This window comes from Nerophis lumbriciformis, linkage group LG08, assembly GCF_033978685.3.
Source record: "Nerophis lumbriciformis linkage group LG08, RoL_Nlum_v2.1, whole genome shotgun sequence".
Lineage (NCBI taxonomy): Eukaryota > Metazoa > Chordata > Actinopteri > Syngnathiformes > Syngnathidae > Nerophis > Nerophis lumbriciformis.
Window position 1 is genome coordinate 331,613 of NC_084555.2, and position 22,217 is coordinate 353,829.

At 36.6% G+C, this 22,217-nt stretch overlaps 2 protein-coding genes across 4 annotated transcripts; one reads left to right on the plus strand and one right to left on the minus strand.

Annotated features, from left to right (window-relative positions):
- Positions 1–422: 422 nt before the first annotated feature.
- LOC133611368 (cocaine- and amphetamine-regulated transcript protein-like) lies at positions 423–3,907 on the minus strand. The gene is made up of 3 exons (XM_061968081.2): positions 3,765–3,907; positions 3,610–3,690; positions 423–741 (listed from the first exon to the last, which is right to left on the minus strand). Exons 1-3 carry the CDS (start codon positions 3,903–3,905, stop codon positions 634–636), a joined length of 330 nt encoding a protein of 109 aa, XP_061824065.1. The 5' UTR covers positions 3,906–3,907; the 3' UTR covers positions 423–633.
- On the plus strand, positions 3,798–18,390 carry yju2 (YJU2 splicing factor homolog). 3 transcript variants are annotated; one of them, XM_061968074.2, is made up of 8 exons: positions 3,798–3,923; positions 9,295–9,395; positions 9,494–9,638; positions 9,708–9,842; positions 12,873–13,054; positions 13,125–13,275; positions 17,944–18,103; positions 18,188–18,390. In XM_061968074.2, the coding sequence occupies exons 2-8, from the start codon at positions 9,376–9,378 to the stop codon at positions 18,286–18,288; spliced, it is 894 nt and encodes a 297-aa protein (XP_061824058.1). In that variant the 5' UTR covers positions 3,798–3,923; positions 9,295–9,375; the 3' UTR covers positions 18,289–18,390. The 3 variants fall into 3 exon arrangements, with proteins under 3 accessions (XP_061824058.1, XP_061824056.1, XP_061824057.1); XM_061968072.2 differs by lacking the exon at positions 3,798–3,923 and adding an exon at positions 6,488–6,654; XM_061968073.2 differs by lacking the exon at positions 3,798–3,923 and adding an exon at positions 6,488–6,654 and having other exon boundaries at positions 17,944–18,088.
- Positions 18,391–22,217: the final 3,827 nt, after the last annotated feature.

Sequence of the window (22,217 nt, forward strand, 5' to 3'; positions counted from 1 at the left end):
GATCATTCAGGACCAAAACCTTTAAAACAAGTAAAACACTCTAACATAAAATCTGCTTTGTGAAAAGAAGTATCTTATCAGACAGAAAATAAGCAAATATCACCCTTATTTGAGATATTTCATCTTACTTAGATTTCAGTTTTTGCAGTGTGAGCTTAAATGAGTTTGACAGCCCTACTCTATATAGTATTTTATGTAGTATACATGTATAAACAATATGAGTTGAATTTAAAAATCATACCTTTTTAATGTAAGTATTTGTAATTATTGCTACTAATCCAAAAATGAATTATGTCAATAAAAGAACATACCAACAAGGGATGCGTATAGAAAAATATCTTCCTTCAGCTTCATATTTTAGGCGATGATAAAATACACAAAATTGTTTCTTCTTTTAATCACAAATGTTATGCAAGGCCACACAACCACACCATCCAATGGTATTTTGGCTTTTATAACAACATCAAATTTATTATATTAAACACCAACACTCCCCATTCGAAATTTGCAAAAAATCACAACAATTTTCATTTCACTTAAAAAAGAGGCTTTAACAAATGTTTGCTCACCAACCCCCTGATGATGTCCTTTCTTTTATCTTTTTTTTAAATCATGACTGCTCTTTTTTTTTTTTCACAAACACTTGAGGACATAAAAGTTACAGGAAGTCCCCCTGGGACAGCTGCACAGCGTGCCAATACGTGCGCCTTTCCGCACGGCACAGGGCTCCCCCGCGTCGCACTAAAAATGATGACAAAAACCAGCACAAGGATCAAAATGAGGAGGATGAAGAGCATTTATCAAATATGTCAAATCAAACATCACATCGTGCTTCCAAGTCTGCAGCTTCACTCTATCGCAGATTTGTTCAATATATTTTAATTAAACACTTTCACGCATAAAATGACTAAAGGAACTAAACCAACCAAAGTATGCTGTTTAGTATCATGGCCACTGATTGGCTCAGCTTCAGGCAGCATTACAATATTGGATTAAATAAGTGTAAAGGTAATTATCGTATGTTCTTTTGTTTTTTTTTAAGTAATTAGAACAATGTTTTTATGCTGTAAAATATGAAAATATTTGATCAATAATTAATAAATCCTACTTTGCTGAAAACACAGTTAGGCCCAGAACCAATTAACAGCGAAAAACAAGGGTTTACTGTAATTAAACTGATAAATAAATCCAGAAAAGGACTGAACAGGACAACAAATATTTGTATTATGTTTTGATGTTGCATTTTGCTTTTTACGGAGCCCTTAAAGGGACATGGGGGATTTTTATTTTTTTTTCAAATTTTTTTTTTTTTTTTAGACATGTATCTCGTGCGCACAAGAAAGTTTCTCGTGCGCACGAGAAACTTTTTATAAAGTTATAAAAAAAAAATTTAAAAAATTAATTAATTACTTTTTTTTTTTTTTTAGACATGTATCTCATGCGCACGAGATACATGTCCAAAAAATTTTTAAATAAAAAGAAATCATAAAAATTAATTGCCTTAGTTGAATATCTATATAAACAATGTACAAAATAATAGAACATTTATATTAAAGTAAATAAAAAAATTAAAAAAATGTTCTCCCTCTGCAGGAAAAGCTATGGAGCCCCTAAAAGGACATGGGGGGAAACATTTTTTTTAGGATTTGTTTTTTTTGTTGGTTTTTTTTGTTTTTTTATATGTGTCTCGTGCTCACGAGATGTTTCTCATGTCTAAAAAAAAATAAATAAATAAAAAAATCATTAAAAAAATAAATAAATAAATAAATAAAAAATATTTTTTAGACATGTATCTCTTGCGCACGAGATACATGTCTAAAAAAAATAAATAAATAAAAAAATCATTACAAAAATAAAAAAATAAATAAAACATTTTTAGACATGTCTAAAAAAAATAAAAAATAAAAAATAACAAATTATAAAAAAACAATTTTCCCCCATGTCCGTTTGGGGCTCCATAGCTTTTCCTGCAGAGGGAGAATTTTTTTTTAATTTTATTTAATTCAAAATAAATGTTCTATTATTTTGTCCATTGTTTATATAGATATTCAACTAAGGCAATTAATCATACAAGACAAAATTATTTGATGTATTTTATCATTTCACCATTTTTAGTGACATAATAGTAGAATTGTTGATATTTATTTGTTTTCTAATATTCAGCATATAAATTGTGTAGATATTCTTCTAAAGTAATTGACAATCACAGGCAAAATGAAATAATATAATTTTTATTGTACTTTTTTAATTTTAACTAGTACACATATTTATTTGTATTTATGTATTTTTTTCTATCGGTTTGTATATTGCCAATATAGATATTCAGCGAAGGTAATCGATCTTAAAACAAATATTTGTATTATGTTTTCATGTTGCATTTTGCTTTTCCTGCAGAGGGAGAAAAAAATATTAATGTAGGAAAAAAAAACCATTGACAGTCACAATGTCATATAAGACAATAAAAAGCAACATACATGAAGAAAGGGGCTGATTTGGAATTAGATTAACTTAAATCAAATTGTTGAGTCCCATGCAACATTTTAACAGATTTTAATGATTTTAACAAATTTTTATGTCATTTCATTTCATTGACTTGTATGCTGAAATGTAAAAACACACATTCATTTTTTTTTTAATCAAAACATGGATAAATAACTAAATTAATTGGCAGCCACACTGAAATATTAAATAAAAATAAAAGAAGAAATATTTTAACCAACTAATTCAATTTAATTGAACTCATTTTTTAAAGTTTTACACTGAAATAAAAAAAAAAAAACACATTAAAAATGGTTAGAGTGTCCGCCCTGAGATCGGTAGGTTGTGAGTTCAAACCCCGGCCGAATCATACCAAAGACTATAAAAATGGGACTCATTACCTCCCTGCTTGGCACTCAGCATCAAGGGTTGGAATTGGGGGTTAAACCACCAAAAATGATTCCCGGGCGCGGCCACCGATGCTGCTCACTGCTCCCCTCACCTCCCAGGGGGTGATCAAGGGTGATGGGTCAAATGCAGAGAATAATTTCGCCACACCTAGTGTCATTGGTACTTTAACTTTACATTAAGAAATCCATCCATCCATTTTCTACTGCTTATTCCCTTTGGGGTCGCGGGGGGCGCTGGAGCCTATCTCAGCTACAATCGGGCGGAAGGCAGGGTACACCCTGGACAAGTCGCCACCTCATCGCAGGGCCAACACAGATAGACAGAAAACATTCCCACTCACATTCACACACTAGGGCCAATTTAGTGTTGCCAATCAACTTATCCCCAGGTGCATGTCTTTGGAGGTGGGAGGAAGCCGGAGTACCCGGAGGGAACCCACGCAGTCACGGGGAGGACATACAAACTCCACACAGAAAGATCCCGAGCCCGGGATTGAACCCAAGACTACTCAGGACCTTTGTATTGTGAGGCAGATGCACTAGCCCCTCTGCCACCGTGCTGCCCTAAATTAAGAAATATTTTGATCATTTAATTGAATTGAATTGAACATCATTTGTCAAAATAAATGAAGAAAGGGAACAAATGGGACTGCAATTAAATTAGGACACTAACTACAAATAAAATAAAATCTGACTAAAAGTAGTCCATGGTTGTACTTACCGATGGAAGCCAGCCAAGCTTCTTCTCAGACGGCGTCTCTTTGTTCCTCAACTTCTCCAGGACTTCTTGTAAAGCATCAATCTGCATTCAAAATACATTTACCAAACAAACAAAAACGCCAGTCTTATTCATTGTTTAATGAGCCATCATCTCACCAGGTCTTTCTCCTGTTGTCTTTTCAGCGGGAAGTCCAAGGAGCGCGTCTCCATGGAGGCATCCTCGGCCTGAGCCGGCCACAGGAAGTCGGTGCAGCAGCAGACCGCCACGGCGAGGAGGAGGGCTCTAGCGCTGACCATGGTGCTGCTGACGGGACGGTAAGGCGGTTTCTTGGAAGCTTCGATGCATGCTTCGCCTTTATAGGGGTTTCTGACATCATCAGCATCTGAAATATTGATGGAGACGCTGACCTGGGCTGCCCCGATCGCCACCTTTGGATGGTACATAGTGTCCATTGGACATATTGGATGAATTAAATGGTCGAATGAGTCATTGCGACCACAGTCAATACGTCTTCTCGCGTCGATCGTCCTGCATGTCATCAGCGCCGGATAGGACAAATAAAGCAGGAAGCAGGCTGGTTAACCCGTATTGACACCAATCTATAATCCCCACACAATTTCCTCTTGTTGGAAAAATCCAGTCTTTTTCAAATATTGGGGCGAGATCTCCTTTGGGTGGCGCATGTGACCCCGGGAACAAGATTTATAGGGCGGTAGAGCTCGGTTGGTAGAGTGGCCGTGCCAGCAACTTGAGGGTTCCAGGTTCGATCCCCGCTTCTGCCATCCTAGTCACTGCCGTTGTGTCCTTGGGCAAGACACTTTACCCACCTGCTCCCAGTGCCACCCACACTGCTTTAAAGTAACTTAGATATTGGGTTTCACTATGTAAAGCGCTTTGAGTCACTAGAGAAAAGCGCTATATAAATATAATTCACTTCACTTCACTTTATCAGTATCATACGGAGCCCCTAAAGGGACATGGGGGAATTTTTTTTTTTAGACATATATCTTTTTATAAAGTTATAAAAAAAATTAAAAAATTAAAAAAAAATTTTTAGACATGTATCTCTTGCGCACAAGATAGTTTCTCATGCGCGCGAGATAGTTTCTCATGCGCGCGAGATACATGTCTAAAAAAAAAAAAAAAACTTTTTATAAAGTTATAAAAAATAAAATAAAATAAATAACTTTTTTTTAAATAACTTTATAAAAAGTTATAAAAAGTTTCTCGTGCGCACGAGAAACTTTTTATAAAGTTATAAAAACAAACTTTAAAAAAATGTATAGTTATTTTTATTTTTATTTTTTTTAGACATGTATCTCGTGCGCACGAGAAACTTTCTCGAGATACATGTCTAAAAAAAAAAAGCTTTTTATAAAGTTATAAAAAAAAAAGAATAAAAATAACTTTTTTTTTTAATAACTTTATAAAAAGTTATAAAATAAAATAAATAACTTTTTTTTAAATAACTTTATAAAAAGTTATAAAAAGTTTCTCGTGCGCACGAGAAACTTTTTATAAAGTTATAAAAAAAAACTTTAAAAAAATGTATAGTTATTTTTATTTTTATTTTTTAGACATGTATCTCGTGCGCACGAGAAACTTTCTCGAGATACATGTCTAAAAAAAAAAAACTTTTTATAAACTTATAAAAAATAAAAAATAAATAAAAAAACTTTTTTTTTAATAACTTTATAAAAAGTTATCAATCAATCAATCAATCAATCAATCAATCAATCTTTATTTATATAGCCCTAAATCACAAGTGTCTCAAAGGGCTGCACAAGCCACAACGACATCCTCGGTACAAAGCCCACATACGGGCAAGGAAAAACTCACCCCAGTGGGACGTCGATGTGAATGACTATGAGAAACCTTATAAAAAAAAACTTTTAAAAAATATATGGTTATTTTTATTTTTATTTTTTTAGACATGTATCTCGTGCGCACGAGAAACTTTCTCGAGATACATGTCTAAAAAAAATATATATATATATGTAATTTTTTCTTTTTTTTCTTTTTTTTTTTTAGACATATCGTGCGCACGAGATACATGTCTAAAAAAAAGTTTCTCAATGTGCCCACTTCACTGGTTTTGGGTTTTGTACCATGAAACTAATCAAGTTATAATATGAAATGCATTGAATTATGCACAGGGCAGCACGGTGGAAGAGGGGTTAGTGCGTCTGCCTCACAATACGAAGGGCCTGAGTAGTCGTGAGTTCAATCCCGGCCTCGGGATCTTTCTGTGTGGAGTTTGCATGTTCTCCCCGTGACTGCGTGGGTTCCCTCCGGGTACTTCGGCTTCCTCCCACCTCCAAAGACATGCACCTGGGGATAAGTTGATTGGCAACACTAAATTGGCCCTAGTGTGTGAATGTGAGTGTGAATGTTGTCTGTCTATCTGTGTTGGCTCTGCAATGAGGTGGCGACTTGTCCAGGGTGTACCCCGCCTTCCGCCCAAATGTAGCTGAAATAGGCTCCAGCGCCCCCCGTGACCCCGAAGGGAATAAGCGGTAGAAAATGGATGGATTGATGGATGGATGAATTATGCACATATACAACATTTATCAGAGAAATATTGTATGTGTATATCTAAAATGCTTTAATTTACTGCTTTTTAGGTGTTAGTAGCTTTATATCATGATAAGAAGTTATGTTTAGTATATTCATTATAGTGGAGAATAACAAATGATTATTGGAAACACAGTTGTGTTACAGTTATTATACAAAAATGTTATTTTAGCGCATTTTTATCATCAAAAGTTTGGGTAACGTCATTGGATAGATCAACTAATGTCTAATTCTACGTTAAAAAAAGGAATCAAAGTATATCATTCGCCACTGGTGTAATAGCTCTCTCCGTCCACACGGGGCAGCACCTTCTCTTTGTAGCACAAACAGGCGCCCCCTTTAACAGACAACCCGGAAGTGTACTTTTTAGTTCGGCCAGAGAACAGCAAACGGAGAGGTTTGCGTTATCACTTTACTTCTCACTGTAGGTGTTCGGCAAGTCGAAGAATGTCGGAAAGAAAAGTATTGAATGTAAGTATGAATCTAAAAGATAGCACTGTCTTGTAATCGTTACAAATAGGTGTGAATAAAGTACGGTGACTACCGAACAAGCTAGGCTACTGTTAGCTTAGTTTAGGGTTGCGACCATAATCCAATAAAAATACACAATTCATAGACAATATATCCTAAAGGAATTTACAAACGTTGAGCTAAGGAAAATAAGGACAATACATGCAGCTGAGATAGGCTCCAGCACCCCCCGCGATCCCAAAAGGGACAAGCGGTAGAAAAATGGATGGATATATTACATACCAAATTCTACCTCAAATTAAAGAAATACCATTTAAAATTATTAATGGCATATACCCTTCAAATGATTTTTGTAAACTTAAATTTAACATGGAGGTTGAGGGCTGTTCTACCATGAATTGATTACGTGGACCCCGACTTAAACAAGTTGAAAAACGTATTCGGGTGTTACCATTTAGTGGTCAATTGTACGGAATATGTACTGTACTGTGCAATCTACTAATACAAGTCTCAATCAATCAATGTTATATCTGTGGAGCTGTAGAGGATGTCAATCATCTCTCTGGAATGTGAGAGTGTACATGTTTTGTTTTGGGAGGAGATTAGAAATTGGCTGAGAGACAAGGGTGTGGAGATGTCCCCATTCTCTATAGAAGAGATCAAATTTGGTCTTTTTTATAAACGACTGTAACATAGAAATGTTTGTCAACATTATTATGCTCCAGGCAAATTATTTTCTACATAAATGTCGATTTATGAAAGTTCAGTTTTAGTTTATTTCGAACATGCATACGATACAATGTAATGCATCACACAATTCCCAGTTGTTTCATTACAGCACGTCCGAAAAGGAGTAGGAAGAAGCAGAGCTTATTTAATCCTACCCCTTTTCATACCATAGCAATGTTATCCAATTTCCTTGTTCTCTGTAACAGAACAGTGAACAAATAAATAATATACCATAGTAAGCATCCATCCATCCATCCATCTTCTTCTGCTTATCCGAGGTCGGGTCGATGATGTTGTTTACAACAATACAAGCAGAAGAGATGTGTTGTGGGTGTGTATGGATTGTTCGTGCTAACTTTTAGTTTCGTAGTTAAGTCGGTGTTTCAAGTGGCCGTCGAGACATTGTTTAATTTAGGACACATTTCCCAAATACAGGATCTCTCTCCTCACAATGACAGCATTTCACTCACATTTATGTTCATTTCTGTGGTATCCTGCGTTTACAGCAAATTCTGTTTTTTTTTTTGGCCAATTCTGTGATTCCATCTGCGGTTAAGTGTACGTGGAAAACATATGGCCATACTTTTTTGTTGAGGGTGGTGATTATTGATTAGGCATATTAGTGCTGTGTCAAATAAATAGTAGCAACTAGGGATGTCCCGATCCAGGTTTTTGCACTTCCGATCCGATACCGATATTGTTTTTGCATTTCCGATCCGATACCGATACTGACCGATACCGATACTGGCCTATCCGAGCATGTATTAAAGTTTAAAGTTATTTAGCCTACTTAGTTGTCAGAATCATGTTGAAAAGAGTTTTAGTACTCTTGATAATTAGGGGAGTTTGAATAATACACAATGGTTGGTAACAAGAAACTGACCTGTTTATTCAAGGATAAACACAAAATAGACAAAATTATACATGACAAACAGAAATGGCATCATTGAACTAGGGCTGGGCGATATGGCCTTTTTTTAATATTGCCATATTTTAAGGCCATATTGCGATACACAATATATATCTCGATATTTTGCCTTAGCCTTGAATGAACACTTGATGCATATAATCACAGCAGTATGATGATTCTATGTGTTTTGATTGATTGATTGAGACTTTTATTAGTAGGTTGCACAGTGAAATACAATTGACCACTAAATGGTAACACCCCAATACGTTTTTCAACTTGTTTAAGTCGGGGTCCACTTAAATTGATTCATGATACAGATATATACTATCATCATAACACAGTCATCACACAAGATAATCACATTGAATTATTTACATTATTTATAATCCAGGGTGTGGAGGGGGGCGCCGGATGTAAGTGTCAAAAAGACAGCCAAAAGAGTTTGAAATGAGAATAAATCTAAAGTTAAAATATAGGGTAGAAATGCACCCATTCTTTCAAGGCTTGCATGTCTACATTAAAACATTCTTCTTCATACTGCATTAATATATGCTACTTTTAAACTGTCATGCAAAGAAGGAAATCACAACTAAAAAAAATCACTACTTTTTTCATACGGTGTTGATGTGGAAATTTTTGCCTCGGCATTTTGATGGTGTGGACGTGTGGCACCGAATGGAGATAAGCGTCTCGACAGACGTCACAGTATTTGAACAATGATGACGAAAACTGTCGGATCGGGACATCCCTAGTAGCAACCAAGGTGACATCCCAACCTTGCTCTTTTTTTCTAGTCATACGCTCACGCATCCGATTCACTGTTACAAACTCAAGAATTTGCATGCATGTTGCGTGGCACATTAATCTTTTTTTTTTTATTATAGCATTTCTATCATCGTGAAAAGGCAACATTGAAATCGTGCTCTAGAATAAACTTAATTGTATTGTTGGTTGTTGACTACTTCTAGAGATAATTTCCACATGTCCTCCTTGTTTTACAGAAATACTACCCTCCGGACTTTGATCCGGCCAAAATCCCCAAACTTAAACTCCCTAAAGATCGACAGTATGTGGTCAGATTGATGGCACCGTTCAACATGAGGTCAGTGAACGTCTCATCGTCCCTATTGAAAACAATGCAGACTTGGGTTGGGTGGGGTGCTCTTTCCTTATTGTTGTTGTTATTATGCTCATCTGCAGGTGCAAAACATGTGGTGAGTACATCTACAAGGGAAAGAAGTTTAATGCTCGTAAAGAAACAGTCCAGAATCAACTCTACATGGGACTTCCCATCTTCCGTTTCTATATCAAATGCACTCGCTGTCTGGCTGAGATTACATTTAAGGTGAGTTTTTGCTTGTATAATTGCAGTGCGATGGTGAAAGTGCTTTCTTTCTTCTTTTTTTTAATTTAGACCGATCCAGAGAACACGGATTACGCCATGGAGCACGGCGCTACCCGCAACTTCCAAGCGGAGAAACTCATCGAGGAAGAGGAGAAGAGAGTCCAAGAGGAACGAGAAGAGGAGGAGCTGAACAACCCAATGAAGGTAACCATCTAACATCTAGAGACGTGATGTCCCTGAACAAATTGAGTCTTTTAAACAGTTAGTTTAGGTGATCGATGAAAACTGATTCCTAGTTCTGACCCGTTTGTTTGGGCGCCGTTTTTTTATGAATTTCCAAATTTTGCGTTGGCAATTTCCCACTCTGCACATGACGGCTACCTAACTAGCAACTGGACGAGCAAATGAGTCAGCGTTAAAGGAAATATAGCAGCATTTGTATTAACTTTTTTTTTTTTTTAACAATATAGTTTTTATGTAGAAATTATATATACCGTATTTTCCGGACCATAGGGCGCACCGGATTATAAGGCACACTGCCGATGAATGGTCTATTTTCAATCTCTTTCGTATAGCGCACCGCATTAAAGGAGTCATATTATTATTATTTTTTGTAAATTGAAAACAATTCCGCCACATCATTTAAGATGGCCTGCGAAAGCCTCAATAAAGTACTTTAAATGGATTTGTTGTTTTCATTTTGACAGAAGAAAAATACATGTAATGCATGAAATTGCATATATTTTTTATTCAATTATACATGAAGTAACAAATTACATTTTTCTTTCCTAAAATAAAAATAGATGCTTAAATATATGTACGGTATTAATAATGTTTTTCACATTAATAATGTCATATTTTGTTACGTTTGTATGAGTTTAGGTTGGAAAGTGCCATAGGGCGCACCGGATTATAAGGCACACTGCCGATGAATGGTCTATTTTTGATCTTTTTTCATATATAAGGCACACCGGATTACAGGGCGCATTAAAGGAGTCATATTATTATTATTTTTTTTCTAAATGTAGAATACTTCCTTGTGGTCTACATAACATGTAATGGTGGTTCTTTGGTCAAAATGTTGCATAGATTGTTTTACAGATCATCTTCAAGCCGCTTTCTGACAGTCGCTTCAGGATGCACCGTTTTGTGGGCGGTTTTATTTACGTGGCTCACCTTCGGCAGCGTCTTCTCCCCGTCATCTTTGTTGTAGCGGTGTAGCGTGCAAGGACGGGAGTGGAAGAAGTGTCAAAAGATGGAGCTAACTGTTTTAATGACATTCAGACTTTACTGCAATCAATAACGGAGCAGCATCTCCTCATCCGGAAACGACGACGCCGGAAATGTGTCCCGTGAAAAACCGTTCAACTGGAACTCTCTAATAACTAAAGTTCCTTGGGTGAATAATGTAACCTCACTACACCGGTATGTTTTAGCGCTTTAATGGCGAGTTTACTGACAGATATTAGTAAGAACTTTACACTGCTTTATATTAGAAATGGCAACAGCGGAGGATGAATGTCCCATAACAAGAACATAGAGAAAAAGAAGAAGCTTATAAACTACGGAGTCGGCACGGACTACAAAGGCGGACCCGTGCAATTTTTAAGGACTTATGCAGATCCCAAATACAGATCAGCAGTTACCAGAAGGTAAGAAAAGTTGCTTTTGCATAATATTGCAAAACAAAACGCAAGATAATGTCTTTCTTTACACACACCATAATAATACTCGTATGTTGAAGCACAGTACAATCCATCAAGCGGTGCGGCTTCATAGCTTACCAAAGTCGTACTAAAACATTTTGATAGATTTTTGAGCGCCGTGTGTAATGTTCTATATTCTCAATGGAATATATAAAATGTTGGTGTTTACTTGAGTCATATTGCCATCATAGTGCAGTCTACACTTATCTCTTATGTTTGACTGCCATCTACTGGTCACATTTATCATGACACCATGTACCAAATAAAATAACCTTGAGGTCGGTAAGCAAAAACAGAATTATTCCTTACATTAGGCGCACCGGGTTACAAGGCGCACTGTCGAGTTTTGAGGAAAAAATATGATTTTAAGTGCGCCTTATAGTCCGGAAAATACGGTAATTATCATTATTTTTATATTGTATGTGTTTTTTCTTATTTTTATATGGAGTTACTTTTTGGGTTCATTATTTTAAAGAGACAGCACAGTGACACAGGGGTAAGTGTGTGTGCCTTTTGGGTTCAATCCCCAGGCTCGGGGTCTTTCTGTGTGAAGTTTGCATAGGCTCCAGCAAACCCCGCAACCTCGACAGGGATAAGCGTTAGAAAATGGATGGATGGATATTCTAAAGAGTAGTAGTTCAACCAGATATGGCAGTATAATTTGTACTCACATTTTTATTACGTGCAGGTTTTTATTGTAATTTTATCGATACTTTTTGTGTCTATTAATGCATTGTATTCTTACTTATTTTTAGTTTTTTTCTACATTGTTAAAATGATACACACTTTTTTAGGTGATGGAAAATTTCAACTAACAATGTCACTGTCATAGCATGGAAATATGGCACCCCCCTATGGAATGTTTACAATGAAAACGCTACAGAAAAAGTTATAGGCAATTGTGGAGGTTGCCCTCTTGTGGGTTGTCCTGACCCCAAAGATCTTCTCATGAGCCCGGTAGTCTGGTGTAACAATGTATTTATTGTGCGCACACGCGCCAGGTCAGCACTCTTTTCAGCAACTTTTCAGTCTTTCGGGTGCTCTTCCTCTTGCGGCGTGGTCTTGGGCTCATGTCTGGCTCAAACTCCAACTCTGACGTGTCTCGGTCCGGCTGCTGCTATTAAGCGTGGCAGGTGATTGGATGATGAACCCCAGCTGGGTAATCCAATCACCTGCCAGCTGTGCTTCGAGGCCGGTCCTTTCACACCCGGCTCCGCGGCAGGCCCGCAGACCACGCCCCCCTCCACAGCAATATTTAAAAATAATTCCCACCAATAGAATATTATTTGTGTAAATTTAATTATTCTGATCTACTTCTTATCATAGAACTGATACTGGTGATTGTTTCCTTGATTAAAAAAACAGCTAAAAAAATAACTCCAATAACGAGCCAGTCTTTCAAACGGCTCTTTGAAAGGAACGGATCCTCAAGATCCAGCTGCCTTCAAAGAGCCATAAATCCCATCTCTACTAACGTCACAAGGTGAATGTATGCATTCAGGAGTGAGACTCAATGGTTTGTGGCCAGGTGTTGGAGAACCGCACGCGGGATTCCAAGATGGAGATGGAGGTGCTGGAAAACCTCCAGGAGCTGAAGGATCTCAACCAGAGGCAGGCTCGGGTGGACTTTGAAAGCATGCTCGGTCAGTACAGGGAGCTGGAGAAGAGAGAGAAGGAGCGAGAGAAAGTGGAGGACGAGCTGGAAACCAAGTGAGTGAGGACTTTTTTTTTGCTGTTTTGTTTTAACAATTCGACTCTAAAAGCTCAGTGTGTTTTACAGAGACATGTTGGAGAGAGCCCTCGTCAAAAGACTAAGAGACTCCGACTCTGACAGTGGAGAGGAGAGCAGCAGCAGCAACGTCCAACCAAAGAAATCCAGCAGCGATAATCCGACAGATATCCTCACAGCTGACAAACCCACCGAAACACAAGTTAGTTGACCACTGATATGTTTTACTTAATTATTCGACAAGTCACACTGCTAAGGTAGCACAACAAATCATTTATGATGAAGTTGAAGACCACCTATATGTATGCGGTCTCATAATTTGAAATGACAATATTCATAGCAGCTCCAAGTTTATTATGGTTAAAATATATATATAATATATAATTTATGTCTATGAAGGTTCTCATCCATTCAAGTCGTTGTCATCTCAAGGCATTCAATTGATCACAACTACACTGTTTGGTTTGTGTTGGAAGACGCTTCGCCTCTCATTCTAGTAGGCTTCATCAGTTCGTGCTCATAGACTAAAATTGGTCAGATCAAGTTCAGGGACTGGTGCCAAAACCCCAAATATTTATACTCCAAAAAACAGGAGAGTGTGCCTGGGCAAGGATGGTTTCGCCCTATCGTAGTGAGAAAAACAACTGTTTTAATGCAAACGAAATGTAAGAATTTTGCAAGGTAGCACCTGCTGGCCATAAGACGTAACTGCACTATTTGTCCATATAGATTAAAATAGTGTTCATGTATGATATCTAGTCTTAGACATAGGGCTGCACGATTATGGCCAAAATAATAATTAACCGCTTAAGGCCCAAGCTGTTTGTTTACATGCTTTTTTTTATTTCTCTTTGCTATTTGGGCTTATTGGACCCTAATTAGAATAAAAACTAAGAATCATCTTTTGATATGATGTACTTAGTCCATAAGTACATAAACGTGTACTTCATGTTTAGTGACATGCTAATTCTTATTTTTATACTTTTTTTTTTTTCAAAATTCCATTGTATGTTATACTCTTCTGACACCTACAGATAGCAGTATAAGTGTCCACATAAGCGGCCATAAGACCCCAATTCAGTCGTGTACACAATTTTGGAAATAAGAGCTAAAAGGTGCTGTCCACGCATGTGGCCACTAAGCCTTTAGAGTTTTAATATTATTTTTGATCAATATTGAAATCACGATTATTAATTATGTTAGGTAAAACAGAGTTGGGGTAGGGTGTGAATGTGACACCATCATGTAATTTGTAATGTCTAATTAAAAGGCTGCAGATAAATGTTATCCCTATATTTAAAGATAAATACTTTACTTTTTGTTCATTAATATTATCAGTGTGTCATCCTATTCTCATTAGATGATGCCTTTATATCTAATTTTACATTTTAATAGAGAAGTATTTTTTTAAGTTATGCACATGTACATGCTGTATTCGTAGAGATCCATTAAGAGTTTGAGCAGAAATATGCTGTATATGAATTAACTATACACAATAAAACATTAACAAAACACTATGTCACATGAATGGTTTTTAAAGTACTAACTTTGTGACATGAAAAACCCCACAAGTAATGTAAAAAAAGATGGTGTTTACTTTTTGATATCAAAATAAAACACAAAGCAGTTTGGCTGATGAAAATAAAGTCTAATAAACAAGCTTTGTTCTTCTATAACAACACCAAGTGGTTCAGTACAACAGTTTGGCCAACAAAAATCAACAGACGTGATACCTCTCACATCGAATACACAATCTTCACAGCCTGCATGCAATTCAATGAGATGACAAAACATTCAGCTCGTATTGATGTTATTTGAACACTGATAAGGTTGCAGTTAAATAAAGGACGAGTGAGCACCCCAGTAAACAAACTGAAGAATTTATAAACAAATTGTGACAACGTTCACGACACATGGCCTGCTGCATGTTTCCTCACCTCATTAACTCTCAGTCACAGCAGCTGATGGACGCAGTATTGAGAAAAGGAGAGCAACATCGAATAGTATTCTCCTTCGCTGTATACTTTTGGTGTGGGACAAATACGTCTGTCTCCAATATTGTCCACACCTGTCACCATCTAAAAACAGCAGTGCGCTCCTAAAATCACGCCGAGACTCCACAGAAATGAAGCAGAAGAAAATGACGTTAAACCAAGCTTGGCTCTGTTTACTCCAAGGGGAAATCTCCGAAGCAAAGTCCGTGTAGTTGTGTTGCGCCATGTTTTTTCAAGCCGAACGACGCTAGTGCGCATGCGCCAGTGCTGCTTTGACTACGTTACCAGAAAGTAAGCAATGTTGCCTAAAATTCATTTATAAATAACCGTTTTTCAGTATTTAAAAATGTAAACGGTATTACTTACAGTCGGGAATTTTACCTGCAGTTTATCATTATACTGTTTGTTACACACCTAAAACAGGGTGTACTACTAGTGGGCGTGTTGCGTGCGATTTAGTAAGACTGCGTGTGCAATTGAAAAGGGTTGCAGACCGCCTTATTTAAATGAGGATGTACTATACAGAGGGCATCACCATGGAGACACTCTCATTTACTGCACATCATCTTTTCATGCTCCTACTTGTGGCGTTTTGCTGTGTTTTCACACAAGCTTGAGACATGTACCCTTTTTTTATGGGCATTTTAGCAGCAGTCCTGCATTGCATGTACAAAGATACGCTCATTGGTGAGAAGCCGCACTGCAAAAAGTCAATGTTCAAAAACAAGAAGAGAAAAAAAATTGGGGGTATTTTATTTGAACTACGCAAAATTATCTGCCAATAGAACAAGAAAATTAGGCTTGTCAAGACTTTCCAAAACAAGTAAAATTAGCTAACCTCAATGAACCCCAAAATACCTTAAAATAAGTATATTCTCACTAATAACAAGTGCACTTTTCTTGGTAGAAAAAAAATGAGACTTTTTAGCTCAATATGTTGAAAAATATTCTTAAATTGAGTACGTACATGCTAGTGCCATTATCTTGACATAATGATATGTGCTCGGCATCATGATTTTTTTTTTCATGCTTGAAGTAAGAAATTATTACTTTAAAAAAGCAGTTTTATACTTGTGAGTGTTGATGACACAGCTTTGCAACACTTGATATTCTAGTTTCAAGCATGTTTTACTCAATATAGCTCATCAAATCTCAGCAACAAGCTGTAATATCTTACTGAGATCATTTAGGACCAAAACACTTAAAACAAGTAAAACACTCTAACATAAAATCTGCTTAATGAGAAGAATTATCTTATCAGACAGAAAATAAGCAAATATCACCCTTATTTGAGATATTTAATCTTACTTAGATTTCAGTTTTTGCAGTGCGCACGTTACTCCGCTCAAGTTTTTAAAAAAATGTGTACTTAAAGATTTTTTTTGAATAAATATTCTATTTTTAGAAAAAGGAACATCGTTAAAAAAAATTAAAGGACACCCAAAACGTATCAATTGAATTTGTTTCATTCAGCCCCTTAAGTCCTCCGGCAGCCATAACATTTTAAAATGATGTTGCTGAATAGACTGTCTAATATTTCTTTATTTATTTCTGACTGTCCAGAATGTTGACACACACGTAGGACGCAGGATTTTCATCTGTCAATGGTCGGTCTGTGCAGCGCGAGCACTGATCCCGCAGCCGTGTATGGAACTGTCACTTTGCTAAATAAAACGCAAAATAGCGCTTGCAAAACGGTGGCCATCTTAGCACTGCAAAGCAGCTTCGCAGAAAGGACCACTGGTTATAAGTACTAACTTACTCTCTACTTTTATCATTTAATCACTATTTTTAATACTAAATTAGGGATGTCCGATAATATTGGACTGCCGATATTATCGGCCGATAAATGCTTTCAAATGTAATATCGGAAATGATCCGTATCGGTTTCAAAATTATCGGTATCGGTTTCAAAAAGTAAAATTGATGACTTTTTAAAACTCTGCCGTGTACACGGACTTTGGGAGAAGTACAGAGCGCCAATAAACCTTAAAGGCACTGCCTTTGCGTGCCAGCCCAGTCACATAATATCTACGGCTTATCACACACACAAGTGAATGTTAAGCATACTTGGTCAACAGCCATACAGGTCACACTGAGGGTGGCCGTATAAACAACTTTAACACTGTTACAAATATGCGCCATACTGTGAATCCACACCAAACAAGAATGACAAACACATTTCGGGAGAACATCCGCACCGTAACAGAACAAATACCCAGAACCCTTTGCAGCATAACTCTTCCGGGACGCTACAATATACACCCCCTGCTACCACTAAAAATAAAAAATAATGCAGCTTGTGAAAGTCAAAGTATAGTATTTCCCATAGGTATTAGGATATCTCAGGGATATCATGTCCCAAATTCCAAGCTGCTGTTTTGAGGCATGTTAAAAAAAATAATGCACTTTGTGGCTTCAATAATAAATATGGCAGTGCCATGTTGGCATTTTTTTCCATAACTTGAGTTGATTTATTTTGGAAAACTTTGTTACATTGTTTAATGCATCCAGCGGGGGGCATCACAACTAAATTAGGCATAATAATGTGTTCATTCCACGACTGTATATATCGGTATCGGTTGATATCGGAATCGGTAATTAAGAGTTGGACAATATCGGATATCGGCAAAAAAGCCATTATCGGACATCTCTATACTAAATATTTGTACCATATGTGTGTATATTTTATCCGCTGATGTATTTCTTTTGTAGTTGTAAAAAATAAAAATAAAATATCGTCCGATACGTTAAAAGAAGGCTGATACATGTCAAATTGCCATAATCGTCACTGATAATCGGTCGATCCCTAGTCTGCACTCTTCGTACGCTTTTCTGGTTGTCATATTAAGTGTAATTTTGCTTGATTTTTGCAGGCGACCTGTGTGAAGAGGGTGAAGGTGGAGAGCTGGGAGAGGAGTGTGGGCACACTGGGGGGAAAGGGGTCACTCGGATCCCTTGTAGTGCGCAAGAAACCTGCAGTCAATAACACGGCGAGTCCAGCGCAGACGTCTAGTGCAGGTATCTCACTAGCAGGTAACAGAAAATGAACTTAATGGACATTATATAACATATGACATTCCTCCATCTCACTGCTTTGGTGTGGTTTTTTTTTTGCAGCTTCAAAGACTTCCAGTGCCAGCACGGCCACACAAAACGGATCGTCGTCTCTCAGCTTGCTGGGCGCTTATTCTGATAGCGAGAGCAACGACAGCGAATAAAGACGGAACACGCATTAAATGGAGTGCACCGTTGTGTACAAATCAAGTAAAACTGTCATTTTGTAAATATATTTTAGTCCATAATAAAATTGACTAAGCTGCGGGGTTTCTGGAAATGATTTGTACCTGCAGAATATTCACTTTAAAACTGTTAATTAGAAGTGAATAGGATTCATCAATTTTAATTAAAATATTTCTATAGCTAGACCATAGAAATACCTGTTTATAACTTTCAAAATATGTTTTTCAACAATATAAGAGCCGTTTAAAAGTTAAAAAAAACACCCTTTGGTCACATTTTCACTCTTAATCTAACATAGTAATGCTGAGCCAATCAGTAGCTGGGATACTAAACAGTGCGCTCTCATTAAAACTAAAGCAGCATATGATATTTTTTGTCTAGTCATTTTAATGCTGAATTTTTTTTAATGTAGGGCCAAAATTATTATGAATATGCTTTAAAAAATACATATCTGCAATGTGGTGAAGCAATATTTGAAGCACGATATGGCGAGGGATGACTTGTGCATGGATGTAAGGATGTCATACAATCCGTCTTATTTGATTATTATTGTGTGAATGTTCCAAAGCATTTCACTTTTTTCTACACCAAAATTCATATATTTATTCTTCATCTCCAGATTTTGGCGCGCTCTACTATTCACATTTTTCATCCGATTCAAACCGTTCCAACTTCAAACTGTTCAACCTATTTGGGAATTGCGGGCTTTCCCTTGACAAATTTTCAAATATTCCCAGAATTCCAGGTTTTCTGGGACATTCCCCATTAAAAATGAATTGGCCATTTTTCAAACTTCCACCATTTCCCACATTTTTCAAACCATTCCACCTTTAACATATTCCACATATCCTGCACATTGAAACTAATTTTTCCAATTAAAAAAAAAAAAATCCAGGAATTCCCAATTTTCCAAACCCTATTTCCACCCTTTTTTCTGGCGACTACGCCTCCCACATTTTTCAACCCACTTCAACCGTTCCACCGTTAAAACATTCCTCTTAATCAGGACAAAAACCTAAAAATTCTCGTTTTTTCAGGAATTCCGTAATACCATTTCTCAATTAAAAATTTTACTACTTCAACATTTCTCGACCGTTTTGAAAAATTCCAACACCAACCATTTCAACTCATTCAGAACATTCACGTTTTTTACTATTTTTAAAATGTCTTTGAAATTTCCATTGAAAAGAATGGGAGATTTTTCAAAATTCCACAACTCCTAAATTTTTCATCTACCGTATTTTTCGGAGTATAAGTCGCACCGGAGTATAAGTCGCACCTGCCGAAAATGCATAATAAAGAAGGAAAAAAACATATAAGTCACACTGGAGCCCGGCCAAACTATGAAAAAAACTGCGACTTATAGTCCGAAAAATACGGTAATTTAAACCATTTCAACTTCAAAATATTCAGCCTGTTCAAGAATTGTGTGCTCTCCTTCAACAATTCTAAAAATGTTTACTAGAATTCCCAGTTTTTAGGGACATTTTCCCCATTCGAAAGGAATTATCCATTGTTCAGTCTTCCACCATTTCCACATTTTTAAACCTATTCAAACCATTCCACCTTCAACATATCCTGCACATTCAAACTATAATTTTTCCAATTTCAAAACAATTCCAGGAATTCCCAATTTTCTGAACCCTATTTTCACCCTTTTTTCTGGCGACTACTCCTCCCACATTTTTCCACCCACTTCAACCAGTCGACCGTCAAAACATTCCTCTTAATCAGGACAAAAAACAAAGTTGTTTTTTAAAAATGGAAAAATTCCCGGTTTTACCGAAATTCCGTAATACCACTTCTCAATTCAAAATGTTACTACTTCAACATTTCTCGACCGTTTTGAAAAATTCCAACACCAACCATTTCAACTCATTCAGAACATTCACGTTTTTTTACTATTCTTTAAAAAAATCCCTCTTTTCCCGGAATTCCCAAATGTCTTTGAAATTTCCATTGAAAAAGAATGGGAGATTTTTCAAAATTCCACAACTCCTAAATTTTTCATCTAATTTAAACCGTTTCAACTTAAAAATATTCAGCCTGTTCAGGAATTGTGTGCTCTCCAACAATAAACATTTTTTTCCTAGAATTCCCAGTTTTTAAAGACATTTTCCCCATTCGAAAGGAATTATCCATTGTTCAACCTTCCACCATTTCCACATTTTTAAACCTATTAAAACCATTCCACCTTCAACATATCCCACATATACAGCACATTCAAACCATAATTTTTCCAATTTAAAAAAAATTCCAGGAATTCCCAGTTTTCAAAGCCCTATTTTCACCCTTTTTTCTGTCGACGACTCCTCCCACATTTGTCCACCCACTTTAACCGTTCCACTGTCAAAACATTTCTCTTAATCAGGACAAAAAACAAAGTTGTTTTTTTAAAATGGAAAAATTCCCGGTTTTCCCGAAATTCCAGGAATTCCGTAATATCACTTCTCAATTAAAAATGTTACTACTTCAACATTTCTCGAACGTTTTGAAAAATTCTAACACCAACCATTTCAACTTTTTCAGACCATTCAAGTTATCTACCATTATCCAAAAAAAATCCCTCTTTTCCCGGAATTCCCAAATGTTTATGAAGTTTCCATTAAAAAGAATGGGAGATTTTTCAAAATTCCACAACTCCTAAATGTTTTATCTAATTTAAACCATTTCAACTTCAAAATATTCAGCCTGTTCAGGAATTGTGTGCTCTCCTTCAACAATTAAATAAAAATTACTAGAATTCCCAGTTTTTAGGGACATTTTCCCCATTTGAAAGGAATTATCCATTGTTCAAACTTCCACAATTGCCACATTTCTAAACCTATTCATACCATTCCACCTTCAACATATCCCACATATCCTAAACATTCAAACTATCATTTTTCCAATTTAAAAAAAATTCCAGGAATTCCCAATTTTCTAAACCCTATTTTCACCCTTTTTTCTGTCGACTACTCCCACATTTTTCCACCCACTTCAACCGTTCCACCGTCCAAACATTTTTCTTAATCAGGACAAAAAACAAAGTTGTTGTTTTTTTAATGGAAAAATTCCTGGTTTTCCCGAAATTCCGTAATACCACTTCTCAATTCAAAATGTTACTACTTCAACATTTCTCGACCGTTTTGAAAAATTCCAACACCAACCATTTCAACTCATTCAGAACATTCACGTTTTTTACCATTTGAAAAAAGAAAAAAATCCCTCTTTTCCCGGAATTCCCAAATGTTTTTTATGAAATTTCTATTGAAAAGAATTGGAGATTTTTCAAAATTCCACAACTCCTAAATTTTTCATCTAATTTAAACCGTTTCAACTTAAAACTATTTAGCCTGTTCAGGAATTATGTGCTCTCCTTCAACAATTAATATTTTTCCCCTGGATTTCCTAGAATTCCCAGTTTTTAGGGATATTTACCCCATTCAAAATTAATTATCCATTTTTCAAACTTCCACCATTTCCACATTTTTCAACCTATTCAAACCATTCCAACATCAACATATTCCACTCATCCGGTTGATTGATTGATTGAGACTTTTATTAGTAGGTTGCACAGTGAAGTACATATTCCGTACAATTGATCACTAAATGGTAACACCCAGGGCAGCACGGTGGAAGAGGGGTTAGTGCATCTGCCTCACAATACGAAGGTGCTGAGTAGTCTGGGGTTCAATCCCAGGCTCGGGATCTTTCTGTGTGGAGTTTGCATGTTCTCCCCGTGACTGCGTGGGTTCCCTCCGGGTACTCCGGCTTCCTCCCACCTCCAAAGACATGCACCTGGGGATAGGTTGACTGGCAACACTAAATTGGCCCTAGTGTGTGAATGTTGTCTGTCTATCTGTGTTGGCCCTGCGATGAGGTGGCGACTTGTCCAGAGTGTAAACCGCCTTCCGCCCGATTGTAG